General features: G+C 52.5%; 1 protein-coding gene across 1 annotated transcript in view; it reads right to left on the reverse strand.

Moving 5' to 3' along the window:
• Nucleotides 1–9,092, reverse strand: part of ds (dachsous cadherin-related 1) — a 188,125-nt gene extending 179,033 nt beyond the window's left edge. The window contains exon 1 of the mRNA XM_026813064.1: nucleotides 7,404–9,092. Coding sequence (XP_026668865.1) covers nucleotides 7,404–9,092 — 1,689 coding nt within the window. The remainder of the gene's footprint in view (nucleotides 1–7,403) is intronic.
• Between the last annotated feature and the right edge of the window lie 4,526 nt (nucleotides 9,093–13,618).

The raw sequence follows: 13,618 nt of genomic DNA on the forward strand, positions 1-13,618 counted from the left end.
GTGCATAAACTTTTGGGATTGATTATATAGCCAATACATCCTTAAACTGTGGGAACGTACGGAATACGTCTTATCAAATATAACTAAATGCTGAGCGAAGCTCGATATATAAGAACGAACCGAACTACGGGTGGAGGCAACTAGAAAATGGGAATTCAGGGGAGACACGGATTGATCATATATCAAGACCGATAGAGAATCGAGCCGGTAATATCGAAACGATTCCGGGAAAGCTAGTCGGCTTGTTACGGTGTAATTATCGAACGTAACGCGAATTCGTAGCCAATAACGGCAAGAATTCACCTCGACGCGAATGCAACGAGTTCTGGGAAAATAAAACGTTTACGTAGGAGCCGACAGACCTGTTTCTAAATAACCAACGCGAATCTGAATTAATAAACAATTAACATGTCAATTGATCTCTTAACGTAGATGCTGATAAAGTTACTACACTTCCTATGAAAAACAGTTTGCAACAGAGTAAGGGAACGACGATCCCTAATTGGAGATTATATGAATTTATAAGAAGAGTTATGCAAAAGGTATGTATGATGTCAACGACGTTTCAAGGGTAGAAGATTTTTAAATTGACGTTGCTAAAGTCCGACTCTGCGTAAAAGCGAAAGGATCATCGATCGGTGAGAATCGGTGGATCGTGGGAGTGTCGAAAAACGATTGCTCGGCGTGGCTGGGAATTTCTCAGGGTTCGCGTTGCGTATACGCTTTTCGCTCTTCGGGTCTGGCTGGCTTCCGTGGCGGTCATTCGGGAACCGATAAGTCGACTTATCGGCGGTCGCATCGATCGTACGGCGTAACGACGAATTTCCGTGGGATGGAAAGAAGGGAGGAGATGATTAAAAAGGCCTAAAGGGGAGGTAAAGAGGGATACCGGCGAGACGATAGGCGGAGGGAGAGAGAAGAGAGGCGCGGATCCTATCGGAAAGTAATTACCGGGCCGGTCGTACGGTCGTAATTAATCAAATTCCGCGTAGAGATGACGCGACGAAAACGAATCGGCCTCGGGGCCGGGAGAATCCATTAGCGGAACACGCGTGTCTCGCGTGTATTATTTCACGCACAGCCGCGCGGCCGGCGAGACGCATTTGCGAGGAGCGAATCAGTCGGCCGAGAGCGGCCGATCTATCGAACGCGAACGTAGTTGCCGCTGCATTAGCCCGACATTAGCTTCCACGTGACGCACGATCCTTCGATCTTGCACCTTACCCGGCTAATTGTGCGAGCCACTCTCCCGTTCAGGAGGAGAGCCGTGACGGATCGACGGGTCAATCGAGGTCGTCACTCGGCCCATCTCACCGACCGGCGACTAGCGAGACTGCCTCCTTCGCCGCGCAACCATTCTTAGCTCGCGCCTTCTGCCTTACGATTTTCTCAAGCCTTTTCAAACACGGAAGAGTCGACGCGACCCGACCGCTTATCTACCGGCGAGACTCGCTAATGTTCCACGATTTCGCGCCGTTCAAGGTAATCCCGTTCACCGCGAGATCATTTCGAGAATCCCAGTTTTCCAAACTCCGAATCAATTTACACAAATCGATAGGGGAGAGATCCTTAACGAACGGTGTAAACCTCTTGACTAGTTTTCTCGAACCGGTCCGATGTACTTGTAACACGAGACACGACGAGCCGAGGCGCGAACCGAGGAAGAAGAAAATGTTTGGGACAGGCATCGACAGTCGCTAATGGAATTACGTGTGAAATTGAAATAGCGAAACGAGAGGTACACGCAACGTATCGTTGTATCGTTGGTGGCAGGTGTAAAACCCGCGGACCAGGATCGATTTAAGCATCGTTTTTCCGGGGAGAAACAGCATTCCCCGTATAATTTAGTGTCTTTGTGGGTTAGCGCGACTCGCGGAGAGCGGAGAGGAAATTGTCTTCCCGCGAGGAGAACGCGTGTCGCGATCGCTCACGCACACTTTTCCAAACGAGGTCTACCTGTACTTACACACTTTCCCGGTGCGCCGCGTTCGCACCAGTCGCATTGGAAAGTGCGGCTCGCACGCAGTCCACTCTACCTATCCCCGCTCGCCCCGTTATCACGATTCGCTTAAACCACGATCTGCCTACCGAGCGTTCGCTTTCTCTCTGACGTACTGACGTCTCGACGATGCACACGGAAAGTGAGCATACATGCACATGGGAACGTCTTCTAGTTTTGCAAATTTCCATTTTCCAATGAGAATCTTCAATTACGTTTATAACGCATCTGCGTAACGCTGCGATCTATTAATTTAACGACGCGTTTAATTATGTGCATTAAGTATACGATATTCGTGGAAGATGATGACATTTCATATGCAACGAGCTACGCGCGTATACGCTCACGCTCAGATTCCCTTTCGTCCCGGTCGTTCACTGATCGTTTCGTTGAAACCGTGGAAGAAGTGTGGCCGACTGCCTACGGCTTTTGCAATCGAGGTCGATCGGATTTCTCGAAGATATTGAAATTATCGAAGCAGCGCAGCCGCGGTAAATTGGGACACCTGTTGCCCGTCCGCGTTCAAAGGTGCGAAATCAGGCTATTCTACACGTCACGCTCCTTTCTTTACATCGTTTTTCGAATCCAAAGAGAAGAAAAAGGATGTTTTGAGAAGATTGGCGAAGAATTTCGATAACGATCCCCGAGTAAAGTTCAATCGGACGTTCCTTATACGCCCGGCGAGCCCGTGCACGCTTTGGCATGCAGCACGAAATCCGAGGTACAGAATCGTCGTCGTCGATATCGCTCTCTGAATCGACAATCAAAAGCTGCGTGTGCAGTTATGCGGCGCGTCGAGCGCCCAACGCTTCGGCCTCCTCCTACCGCGTTCGGGGGCGATAAAGTTTCTGAGGGAAAAACCAGTCATCGCGGAGGAGAAAGCGACGTTCGTCGAGTGTAAAACGGCTGGTCCTATTAATACGCCCGTTATCGAATCCTCTTAAAGAGAGCTCGGCGGTGAAAAGGCAAATAACAGGTTGGTACCGAATGCGAAAATCGTTTCCACCGATGGAAAGTGCACAATAATTACGGAGAAACGGTGTGAAAGGTGATCGGGTCCGCCGGAAAGAATCGGAGGTGCGCGCTTGCCATAGGTAAGCGCACGGGTCAGTCGTTGCGCACGTTCATTGGTATGCGACTTCCTCCTTGTACTCGTTCTTGTTGAGCCACAAAACACGAGGTAGCCGGCTGCGGAGGATCACCCGACTTGACGGAAACGCGAGGACGGCCGCGGCGACCGTCTCGTAGCTCACCACCCACCAACGCAACCGAGGAAGAGGACGTTGAGTAATCCAGGAACACACGAGAAACTTGATAACCGACGTTTATTTCTCTCTCCCGTTCCCGACCAGCGTGGAAATAACTACGATTCCCTGCCACGATAGCTCGCCGATCTCCTTTCCCGTTATTACACAATTAACCGACGATTCCCGTTCCTTCGTCGCGTTCCTCTCCCACAAATTACCGTTGACTGTCTATCGACCGTTTCGTTTTTCAATTTCCCAGCAAAATTTCCGGCAATAACATTGCAATTTTATCAGCAAATATTACGAATCTCGTCCGATTTCGTGCTATCAATTCATCTTGCTTGAACGCATAAAAGTAACTGAATTATACGCGTGATATACATATTGTACACGAGAATACGTCTGCCGTGTTCGAAGAACAGATTTTCTATGCAGCGACCAACTAACGGAGGCTGCAACGCGACACTCGAACCGCGTGTATCCACTTTATCGAGTGAGAGGTGAACCATTTTCTCGACTGGTCTCCCATTATTCCAGAAACGGAGATAGACGAGTTGCGGCGGTCCGGTTACACAATTTTACGAGGTATGTTAGAAGAATCGAGGAGAAAAACGACGTGAGTATCCGTTCCGCGCGCGGTACCGGATTTGCATCTCGAATTAAGTTTCGCGTGCTCGCGGTGGAATGGCAATTAAAAGGAGGAGCCGGAGGAAAAGGGGTAGAAGACGCTTATGACTGGCCGCGATTCTAGAGCGCGTATAAAAGGGAAAACAAGAGCGGTGCACTCCGGTCGGTGTTTATAGCTGAGCCGGCGATGGTACTATAACTGTAGACTACGGAGAGAAACCCGCGATCGCAATGCAGCGCGATGCGAGCGCGGTGGCTGCAGCGACCGGTGCACGCGAATGCGTATACATATATCTCTGCCTCGTCGTTGCGCTCGGGAATGCGGTCTATAGCGCGTAGGATCGAGAGCGGACGAGAGCGAGCCGGAGAAACAAGAAGAAAGGCGACGCGACGCGACGGCCAGACAGAGAGGCGAGGAAAGAGCCGGACGGCCGGCCGAGCGCGAATGCGAAACACACCGTGAAGAGGAAAGAGCGAGAATCGAGGAGGAAGAGAGCGGAGAACGAGAATGGTAGAACGCGAGAGAAGGAGTACGCGCACGGCAGTCGTAAACGGCAACAATTGCTGCGGGCGTTGCCACTCGAAAGCTCGAGTGCCTAATGCCAGATGTCAGACGGTGGTTAGAGTCATTACGGTCATCACTTTGTACCGCGATACACGATGCGTACCGGGGCCGACGATCGTACCGCGGCGACACTCTCCATCTGTGAAAACGCGACGCGACTCGTCGCCAACTCGTTTCTTTTAAATCTCGTTCATAAATTGGAAAAGTTAACGTGTTCACGCGTCGAAAAACAGAGCGATGCATCATGCATTTTCATCTTCGGCGGATAGAGAGTAAAAGCGACGTGGCCGAACAAAAGGGTCCGCGGCTTAATGATCCTCGGTTGCCAGTTAGGACGGATAATGGAAGGCTTGCGCGAGGATGAATCGGAACCCGTGTCCTGCCACGTAGAATAGAGAGACGGATACCCGGCTGATGGATACGAATAGTTTCGCGCACGAACGCGCTCGTACTCTCGTACGTATGCACGCGCGCCTATTCATGCCGTACAAAGTAGTCGAAGGAAAGCAGAAGGTGCCGCGCCGCGCCGGTCTCGTCAGACCGATAGAGGCAGAGGAGAATAGCCCGGAGCTCGATTCATCCTGCTAACCAGACATTTTTCCTTGCCCTGCTGCTTCCCTACACGAATCGTATCACGGTGGTTAATGGTTAAATACGGAATAACAAGCGACGAGGTGTAATCGTGAAGCGTACGATCGGCGGACGAATTTTATGGGAAACACGGGAATTGGCGTCATCGGTGAAACTTTCCAAACTCGTTTTCAAGGTACACGGATATCGTATATGTACATATCTGTTCTCTCTTTCGCTCTCCCCGAACAAAGTGAAGAAACAAAATGAACGGGGTGGAGAGAGAAAGAGGAAAGACAGACGAACCCGAAGAATCAAAGGGGTGGAGCGCACGCTGGCGCGCCAGTACGAAAGGGGATGGAGCGAAAAGGAAGCGGCCGGTTCTCCCGGCTCGGCCTGGGAGAGGCCACAACGAAAAATCCTGTAATTATTATAATTACAGCCGAGCGGGCAACAATTATAAATCATCATTGAACTAGGCAACGAAACGGCAATAAAATATATATCGGTACGGACCGGTCGTTACGTTCGCGTCGCGCACGCACATCCGGTCGGATACTCCGCCACCTTAATTGAAAGATGTACCAGTTTATTCATGTCGATTTCCATCAGAGACCGAGCCAACGTTTCCCTATTGAATGCGGATGACGATTCAGTCCGGGGAAAAAAGAAGGCACGCGTTTCGCTCGGCCAGATGGACGCATACTTGCGGCTCGTGGGAGGGAGCAAGCACGAAGAAGATTTCTCTCATCCGTTCCGCCTGCTCCTCTTTACTTTCCTACCTCGAGAATCCGTGGATCACGTTATGAATGACACGCGATTCGCACAATACCGCGATTTTCCATGGAGGATTTGAAAAATGCATTATTAATTTCATGCAGTAAAATTCTTTAACTCGAATTGCATGTAAAAACGAATGGAAATTTCCATCGCAATATTTTGCAATATTGGCAATGCTTTAAGTTTAAGTACGAATACACAGAATGAAACGAACGGTAGTTTCGTTAAGACGAAACAAGGGACGGGTGTCTGGTAATTTCGACAGGCAAAGAACGCGTAACGATTTCGTTATCGTACGCGAACGAGCGCGTAAGTATGTATAATATTACTTTCGACGATTACGTGGGGCGTAAGACGATCGTCCTTAAAAGGGGACATCAGGTACTCGTTCGCGAGCGTTCGCGTAATCCTCTCGGTCCCGGCTCAAATTTCAAAAACGCGGGACCCGTTCACGCCTCGAACGGTCAGTTTTCTCGAATCCGGCTCGTAGCTCGATCGGAGCGCGAGTTACGCCGGATATGCGCGATAAAGGTGTACCGATCGCGAGAAGCTCGTAAAGCAACCTCGGCGTCGAAAGCGACTCGCTCTCGCTCTAACACCCTTTCGAAGGAGGAGCGCATCCGTTGCGCTGTTAGAAAGAAAACTCACGGGAGCAACAGGTTTCCTACAACCACGTGCGTTGCCAATGCTTATGCGACCATAGCCCCGAGTGGATTGTTTTCGGCTCGAGGCCAGCGAGTTGGATATTCATACGGGCGACGCTTTTTTCATTCAGCTTGTAAGCGCGTAACTCTATAGACGACGTACGACGCATTCGAATGAACCAGCGCGAATTTATTTCGGCTCCGTTCGGACGCGCCGACTGCCTTTCGTGCTTGGGAACGTCGATCGATCGCGTCTCCCGGGAATATTCCCGACGTACACGCTTGTGCTAATTGCTGAAGAAAACCTTTCGAACCGCGGTACCAATTACGAGTTTCCCAGCGCGGCGTAACGAGGATACGTGGCTCGCGGCGCGACCGGTCCCGAACGCCACGCCGCGCTGCCCTTTCGAGCATTTACCAGAAACCTTTAACTTAACACAACGTCACGTCGCTCGTCGGCTTTTACGCAAAACGTATGCTTGTGCAACTATCGTACACGAATCTAACTCGCGAAAGCGACGCGATAACGTAAAACGCTATTAATTCGCGTCGTGTCTATCGCGTGGATCCTCGACTATCCCGAGTCTCGGATCACGGTGATGACGGATCAATTAGGAGGCTTCGTCCGTCGAGTCTCGACGGACGTCAATCTCTCTCCGCGAATACGGGATTTACGATCGGTAAACGAATCGCTAGTGGTATTACGCAAGTACGTGTTCGTATAGTAAGCGAAATAGAAACGGATAAAAGGTACTTGTTTGATGCAGACGAACCATCGTCTGAACTTTTCGGTTGAAAATTGTACACCGATCACGTAACAAATTAGTAGTCATGAGATAATGAAATTATTCAATCGTTTAACAACAAGCAGTAAAGTAATTCCTAACACATTTGATCGAAATGCAATACAGGAAAAAAAACACATTGAGTGTAGCAATAAAATAAATTTGATGACAGATGAATAGTCTTACCTTGAGGAAACAGCGTCCAACGGGTAGATCCTCCGACACGGTCGCGTTGTAGAGCGGCTTCTCGAAGATGGGCTCGTTGTCGTTGAGATCGTGCACCGTCACTCGCACTGTCGCGCTACTGCTAAGGGCCGGGCGGCCCGAGTCCGTTGCGATCACGATTAAAATCGGCGCTGGGTCGGCTTCGCAGTCGACGTGCGTACGCGTGGATATCAGCCCGGACGTTTCGTCGATGGTGAACCACGTGGAGTTCAATAGAGAGTACCTGATAGCGGAATTTGCACCTTCGTCCATATCAGTGGCGGTCACTTTGAGAACCGGCGTGCCCGGTTCGGACGCCTCCAGCAAGTGAGCCTCGTACCTCTCTTGGGCGAATTTCGGAGCGTTGTCGTTGACATCGGTGACGATCAGGCGAAAGGTGCGAATGGCTCTTAACGGCGGAGTGCCCGCGTCGGTCGCCTCCACCGAGAGGTCGTAAACGGGCTTCTCCTCGCGGTCCAACGGCCTCTCGACCACCACCAGATATATTATGTTGTCCCTCGTGGCCAAACCGAAGTGTCCTTCGCCGCCGGTCAACGTGACGGTCGCATTCGAATACTCGGTTCTCGAGTCCGGATCGCTGACCGATATTCTGGCCACGAACTCACCCGGCTGGGCGCTCTCGCTGATCTTCGGCGTCGCGTCGTCCGAGAGGAATATCACCGTTATCGCCGGCTGATTGTCGTTCACGTCGGTTACGCGAACGGAGAGGAACGCGCTCGCCTCGAGAGGCTGTGCGCCTCGGTCTCGCGCCACGATCACCAGCTCGTGGCGCTCCTTCGACTCGAAGTCCAACGCCTTGTTCACGTACACCATCCCGGTCTCTGGATCGATGCGAAACATTTCTTCCCGATCGGATTGTCTCCTATTGATGGAATACTCAATACGGCCGTTGTCACCGGCGTCGCTGTCACTCGCGTTCACCGCGAGCACCGGCGTCCCGACGGTCGCGTTCTCCGGCACGCTCGCGACGTACCTGGTTTGATTGAAGATCGGTGGATTGTCGTTCACATCTTGTACGGTCACGTTCACGTGCAGTCTCGAGCGGAGCGGTGGCGCGCCTCCGTCCAATGCTTCTATCACCAAATGATATTGCGACCGAGCCTCGCGGTCCAGCGATCCAGAGTTTTGCAGATCCAAATAGAGCACACCGTCTCGGCCGCGGTGCTGAGAGAGCCTGAACGCGTCCCCGTGATTCCCGGATACGATGTCGTATCTCTGCGTCGAATATTGGCCGAGATCGGGGTCCTTGGCCGGTGGCAAAGCGCGTTTCGCGTCCCGTGGAGAATTCTCCGGGAATTCGATGTCCACGTGCTCGACGGGGAAGGTCGGCGCGTTATCGTTCTCGTCGAGGACCTTCACGACCACTTGAATGTTCTGCGGCAACGCGACCAAACTGTACGATGGCCTGGTTTCCCGGTCCAACGGCACTTTCGTTCTTATCTCACCCGTCGCGTGATCGACTATCAAGTCCGAGTCGACCGCGGACCCGGACACCGACACGATCAGGTACGGCGGGCTGTCGGCGTCGATGAAACCCACTCTGGTACCCGGCCGAGCGTTCTCCGAAACCTCCAAGTATCTCACGAGCTCGGACCACGTGCCCGGGGCGAGGGTCGCTCCCAGGACGAGGAACAGTAGCAGATGCCGCATCCTGGGGCCTCGACCACTGCCGTCGCCCTCACCGCCTCCTCCTCCTCCTCCCTCCCGCCGTCTCTCGTTATTATCTCAATCTTTCCATTCCTGTAGGGTCGATCGTTAAAGGACGCGACGCCGGACGATGCCTCCGAAAGTTCCTCATACGGCCGAGCGCGAAACGCTCTCCGTCTCTCCGTTCTCGGTTCTTCCTCTCTTCTATCCCTTCCCGAATCGCGCGCGTTAGGAAACCGAGTACGAGTACGCGATTAACCGGCACATTAATCACCCACTAGCAGCACCAGCACCAACAAGCACAATCACGTTTTACTCCGCTCGGTCGTTCGTCCCTTGCGTACAACGCGACGCGCCACGCCCGACTGTACCGAATTCACGAATATTACTCGCGACCTTGTTATGTTCGCGCTTGATTACGCAGTAACCTTCGCGGTTGTTGTTATTTCGTTCGTCATTCGGACTTTGCCCCCGACCCTTCCCGAGTCTTTACTCTCCTCCGTTCCTCCTTCGTCACCGTTCGCGACCTCTTCCTCCCCTTGTTTTCTCCTACGTTTCTTCCTCCTTTCGTTCTAGCACCGCGTACGTGCTCCGTCGTTTTCTCTATCGTTCTCCTTCTCCCTCGCGCGCCCACCACGTTCCTCGTCTCCTCTCTACCTCTTTCTAGCCGCGGTATCCGCGCTGTCCTCACCGTGGCAAGAATATCTTCGCCTCGAGATATCGTACATTCCTCGCGTTAGATCCACGTCCGATAACTAGACGATCAACACGACCGGTCGCGAACCCGGCGCGATCGTCTCACGTCTGGAACGCCCTTCATCTCGCGCAGCTTCCGTCGGGTCCGTTCCGAAAAAAAAAAAGTTCCACCCCTCTGTCGATCCTTACGTTTTCATCCACCGCGAAGCTTCCTTCCTCATTTTTTCTCCGATCGTTCACCCGATCTCAAGGACGGTCTCGTTTTCGAAGAACGGCCGCGTCGTATACCGCGATCGTGTGGTTCTTACTCCCGAAACTGTCACCGGAACACTGGTTCACGCGAAAACGTCGCGAGTAAAAAGTCGATTACGATAACGCTGGTTGCCCGTGTTCGTCGACGAACATGAAAAACGCCCGATACGACTTTACCCCGACCGTTGCGTATCGTACGACGTTTACTCCGATTCACTCTGTCGTACTCTCCTTTCGCTCCGATACACCCCTCTCGCGAGATTCGCTCCTATGTATACCTATGTTACACGTATCGATCCGAGTGCGAATGGATCGATCGAGCGAAACGTAGCGACCCGCGGTTACTTTTCTCTATGGTCCCCGACGTGTACAACGCACGGGGAGCTTAGCCCGAAGAGAGAGAGAGCAGCGGCGAGAAGCAAACGCAGCACGAGGTGTCGCGTTCTTGGGCCCAGCGTCCGTTCCGCGCGGTTTCGAGGTTAGGCATGCACTGACATGGCGGCACCTGCAAGGTTTACCCTTCCCCTGACTCGGGCCTCTCGGGCCCACGGCTGGCTCGGTCAGGGGGACCCGGCTGGTCCCGAACGGCGGCCATCTTGGAGAGGGGAGCGGTAGTACAGCGGGGTCCGATGTACCGGGACCGGGGCCTCAGCATTCAGCGCGCTTCGCGGCACCGAGCAGCTAGACTATACCAAACTCCTCTTGCTCGCATGCCCGCTCGGTCCCTGCCTCTCTCGTTCTCTTCTGCTTTCTCCGTCTTCGTTCCTTCTCCTCGGTCCCGGGCCCCTCTCGTCCTCCCCCTCGATGGGCCTGCTTCCTCTTCTCTCTCTCGCACGTCACGGATCTCTCGTTTCTCTCCTCGTTCAGCTCGATCGCCGCCTTCTATCCTACCTGAACGCCCGGTATGCGAACGACTGACTTACCATCGACGCTCATTCTGCAATCGGCCCTACGAGCCTCTTCTACGCCCGTGCCAAAGGTCCTGGAATTTCGTGACGAGTCGAGAGAGATTCCGAATAGTTTGCATGCTGAGTACGAATTTTCGTTTCTTGCGCCCCCCCGGAACTCGTGCAGAGAACCAGCCCCGATGAGCAGCCCCGGTCCGGCAAAACGCTTCATCCTCTCCCCGAAATGCAAATTTGCACGCTGAAATCAACGCGCCCCGACCCGAACACCGATTGCGTCACTAGAATTTCGACTCCGCGTAAAGGTCACGGAATTTGCATCCTAACAGGAAGAAATTAATTTTGACGATCTGTTAACACGTCCCTTGGGAGGGCACGAGATCGATGTTGGTTGCATGATGCATGGGGATACCAACGCGACGCGTGACGATCTTCGCTAACCAAATTAATTGCATACTTTCGTAATGTAGCTACATACACGATATTAAGTTGTTGTATATGAAACGCTGATAATGCTAATCAAGAGAATCATCTATTATGTTTTGTCTTTTTTTACCCTTCTTCTTTACGGTCCTTCAGTCTCCCCGTGGATGTCCAGCTCCAGCTTCCTCTCGACTCCCGCAGTTCCTCCTCGATGCCTCCTCGTCCCTTCGGCTGCTCGGATATTCATAATTTTATTTAAACGTGCACTTTTGCAATCAAGTATTTAAGAACTCTACAGAAACCATTCTGACGTCAATTTCATATACAACAACTCAATATTTTGCAATTCCATCATAGATCGTTCAGTGATCTGTTCGCGGCCAGCCGCGCAGCCGGAACGTCATGCAGTTAATTCGCGCGTTAATAATTCCGTACATCAACAGTGACTCACGGCGAGAACTCGAAAGGTTGACCACCCCTCCCAAAAAAACGAACGAATTAAGAAATTCCTTGAACCGGCACGCGCTGGAATTTCATATACGACAGGAATTCAGAATATCGCGCGGCCGTTTGCTCCGATATCTCGCGCGTGGCGGATCGAGAAAATGCTCGCGCGGATCTACGTTGCTTAGCTCGAAGTTACCGGAAACGTGGCTACCTGTTCTCATCCGGCGCGGCAAGAAACTCGAGCGAGGTTGGTAGTGATCGACGGAAACGTCGACGCTTCCGCGTGAAATCGAACTCCGGCGGGATAGAAGAAGATCCATCGGTTCCGTCGCGTCGCGATACATCTCGGGGGTCGAGGACCCTTGGCTCCTCTACCTGACTCTACGAGTAGGCAGATAAATCCGCCGCCTACTCCTACTCGCTACGGACAATGCGCTCAAGACGGTGCATCATCGTCCGTATTGTTTGCTCAGCCATCGGGCACCACGGCCCGATCTTACCCGCAGGTGCTAGAAGCAGGGACGATGTCCGACGCGACGCGTAAACGCGATCAATGACGACGACGGCGACGACGAAGGGAAGAGCGTCGGACGAATTCCGATTCGTGCACGGAATATTAGAGCGGAATAAATTTGCGTCTCCCCGCTTTTGTTCCCCGAATCGCATACGTTTTCTCGGCTTAAGCCGGAGTCGGCTTGCATACCTCGCATCGATCCGAACTCGGCCGAAACCAAGATATCGACGACAGACCGTGCTTCTTCTTCTTTTCCTTTCGCATCTTTGTTATCGTCCCCTTCTTCTTCTCCTTCTTTATAGTCAACATTCTTTTTTCAACGCTCTTCTTATTTCCACCGTGATTGTCCTCCTCCTAATTCTCCTCGACTCTTGCGATTCCTCCTTCTTCCGTCGGCCCCGCCGTTGCGTTGTATCGATACTTTTTCTTCTGCCGTTGCGAAGGGAGAAGAAGAAGAAGCATTTGCAACAGAAATGCCATTGTCACCGCGCAGACGTCTTCCCATTAAAGAACGTCGGGTATTTCTACGAAATCTTTCCAGCGTACACCAATTTCAGCGCGGGATGGTGGCACGGCCGCTATGGGAAAATTACAGAGTTCGGAAATAAAGGGAGGAGAGGATAGGGAAGAAACGGAAAGAACCGAAAGTGGTCTGCGGATACGAGGAAAGAGCGCGGCAGCAGCAGCGAGATAATCCGAGGCCGAGGAGGATCGACAAAGCTCTCGTCATTAAGCGAAATGATTGCCGGTCGCGGGGACCACCTACACCCGGACTCGGTCCCAAGGACGGAGTCGTCGAAAGACGAGAGACCGCGAACTTTTCTCAAGGAACACGAAAATTTGTACGCTGCGGCCGGCTTCCGGCACGCTCTATCATCCCAGTTTTTTTTCTTCGTCGTCGCCTGCGCCGCGAGCCGACGCGAAGACGGTACAATGGAAAAAGGATTGCTCCTGTTGACCGAAAAAAATCGACTCGGTGGGAAGGGACGGAGCAAAAGAAGACGCGGACAAAGAAGTAACTACGTTTCGCTGGTGAACGGAGCGAACGAAGGCGCGCAGCAACGATGGTACCAGCCGGACCGAGCGCGATCGAGTTACCAGTTTCGAATGTCCGCGCAGTAGTCGTGAGCGGCTCTAGAATTTCGCGCTCGGATTTCGTAAAAAACGTGATTTCGAGACGCGGAGCAGCGAATTCGATAGACAATTTAGTTACGTCGGCCGTTTCTCCGTTTCCGTTCTTCTCCATTGATCCGGCCGCCAGCCGCTTTCGTTGCCACCTCGGCGAGCACCTT

The sequence above is a fragment of the Ceratina calcarata genome, unplaced genomic scaffold (genome assembly GCF_001652005.2).
Source record: "Ceratina calcarata isolate Rehan_Ccalc_2016 unplaced genomic scaffold, ASM165200v1 scaffold308.2, whole genome shotgun sequence".
Lineage (NCBI taxonomy): Eukaryota > Metazoa > Arthropoda > Insecta > Hymenoptera > Apidae > Ceratina > Ceratina calcarata.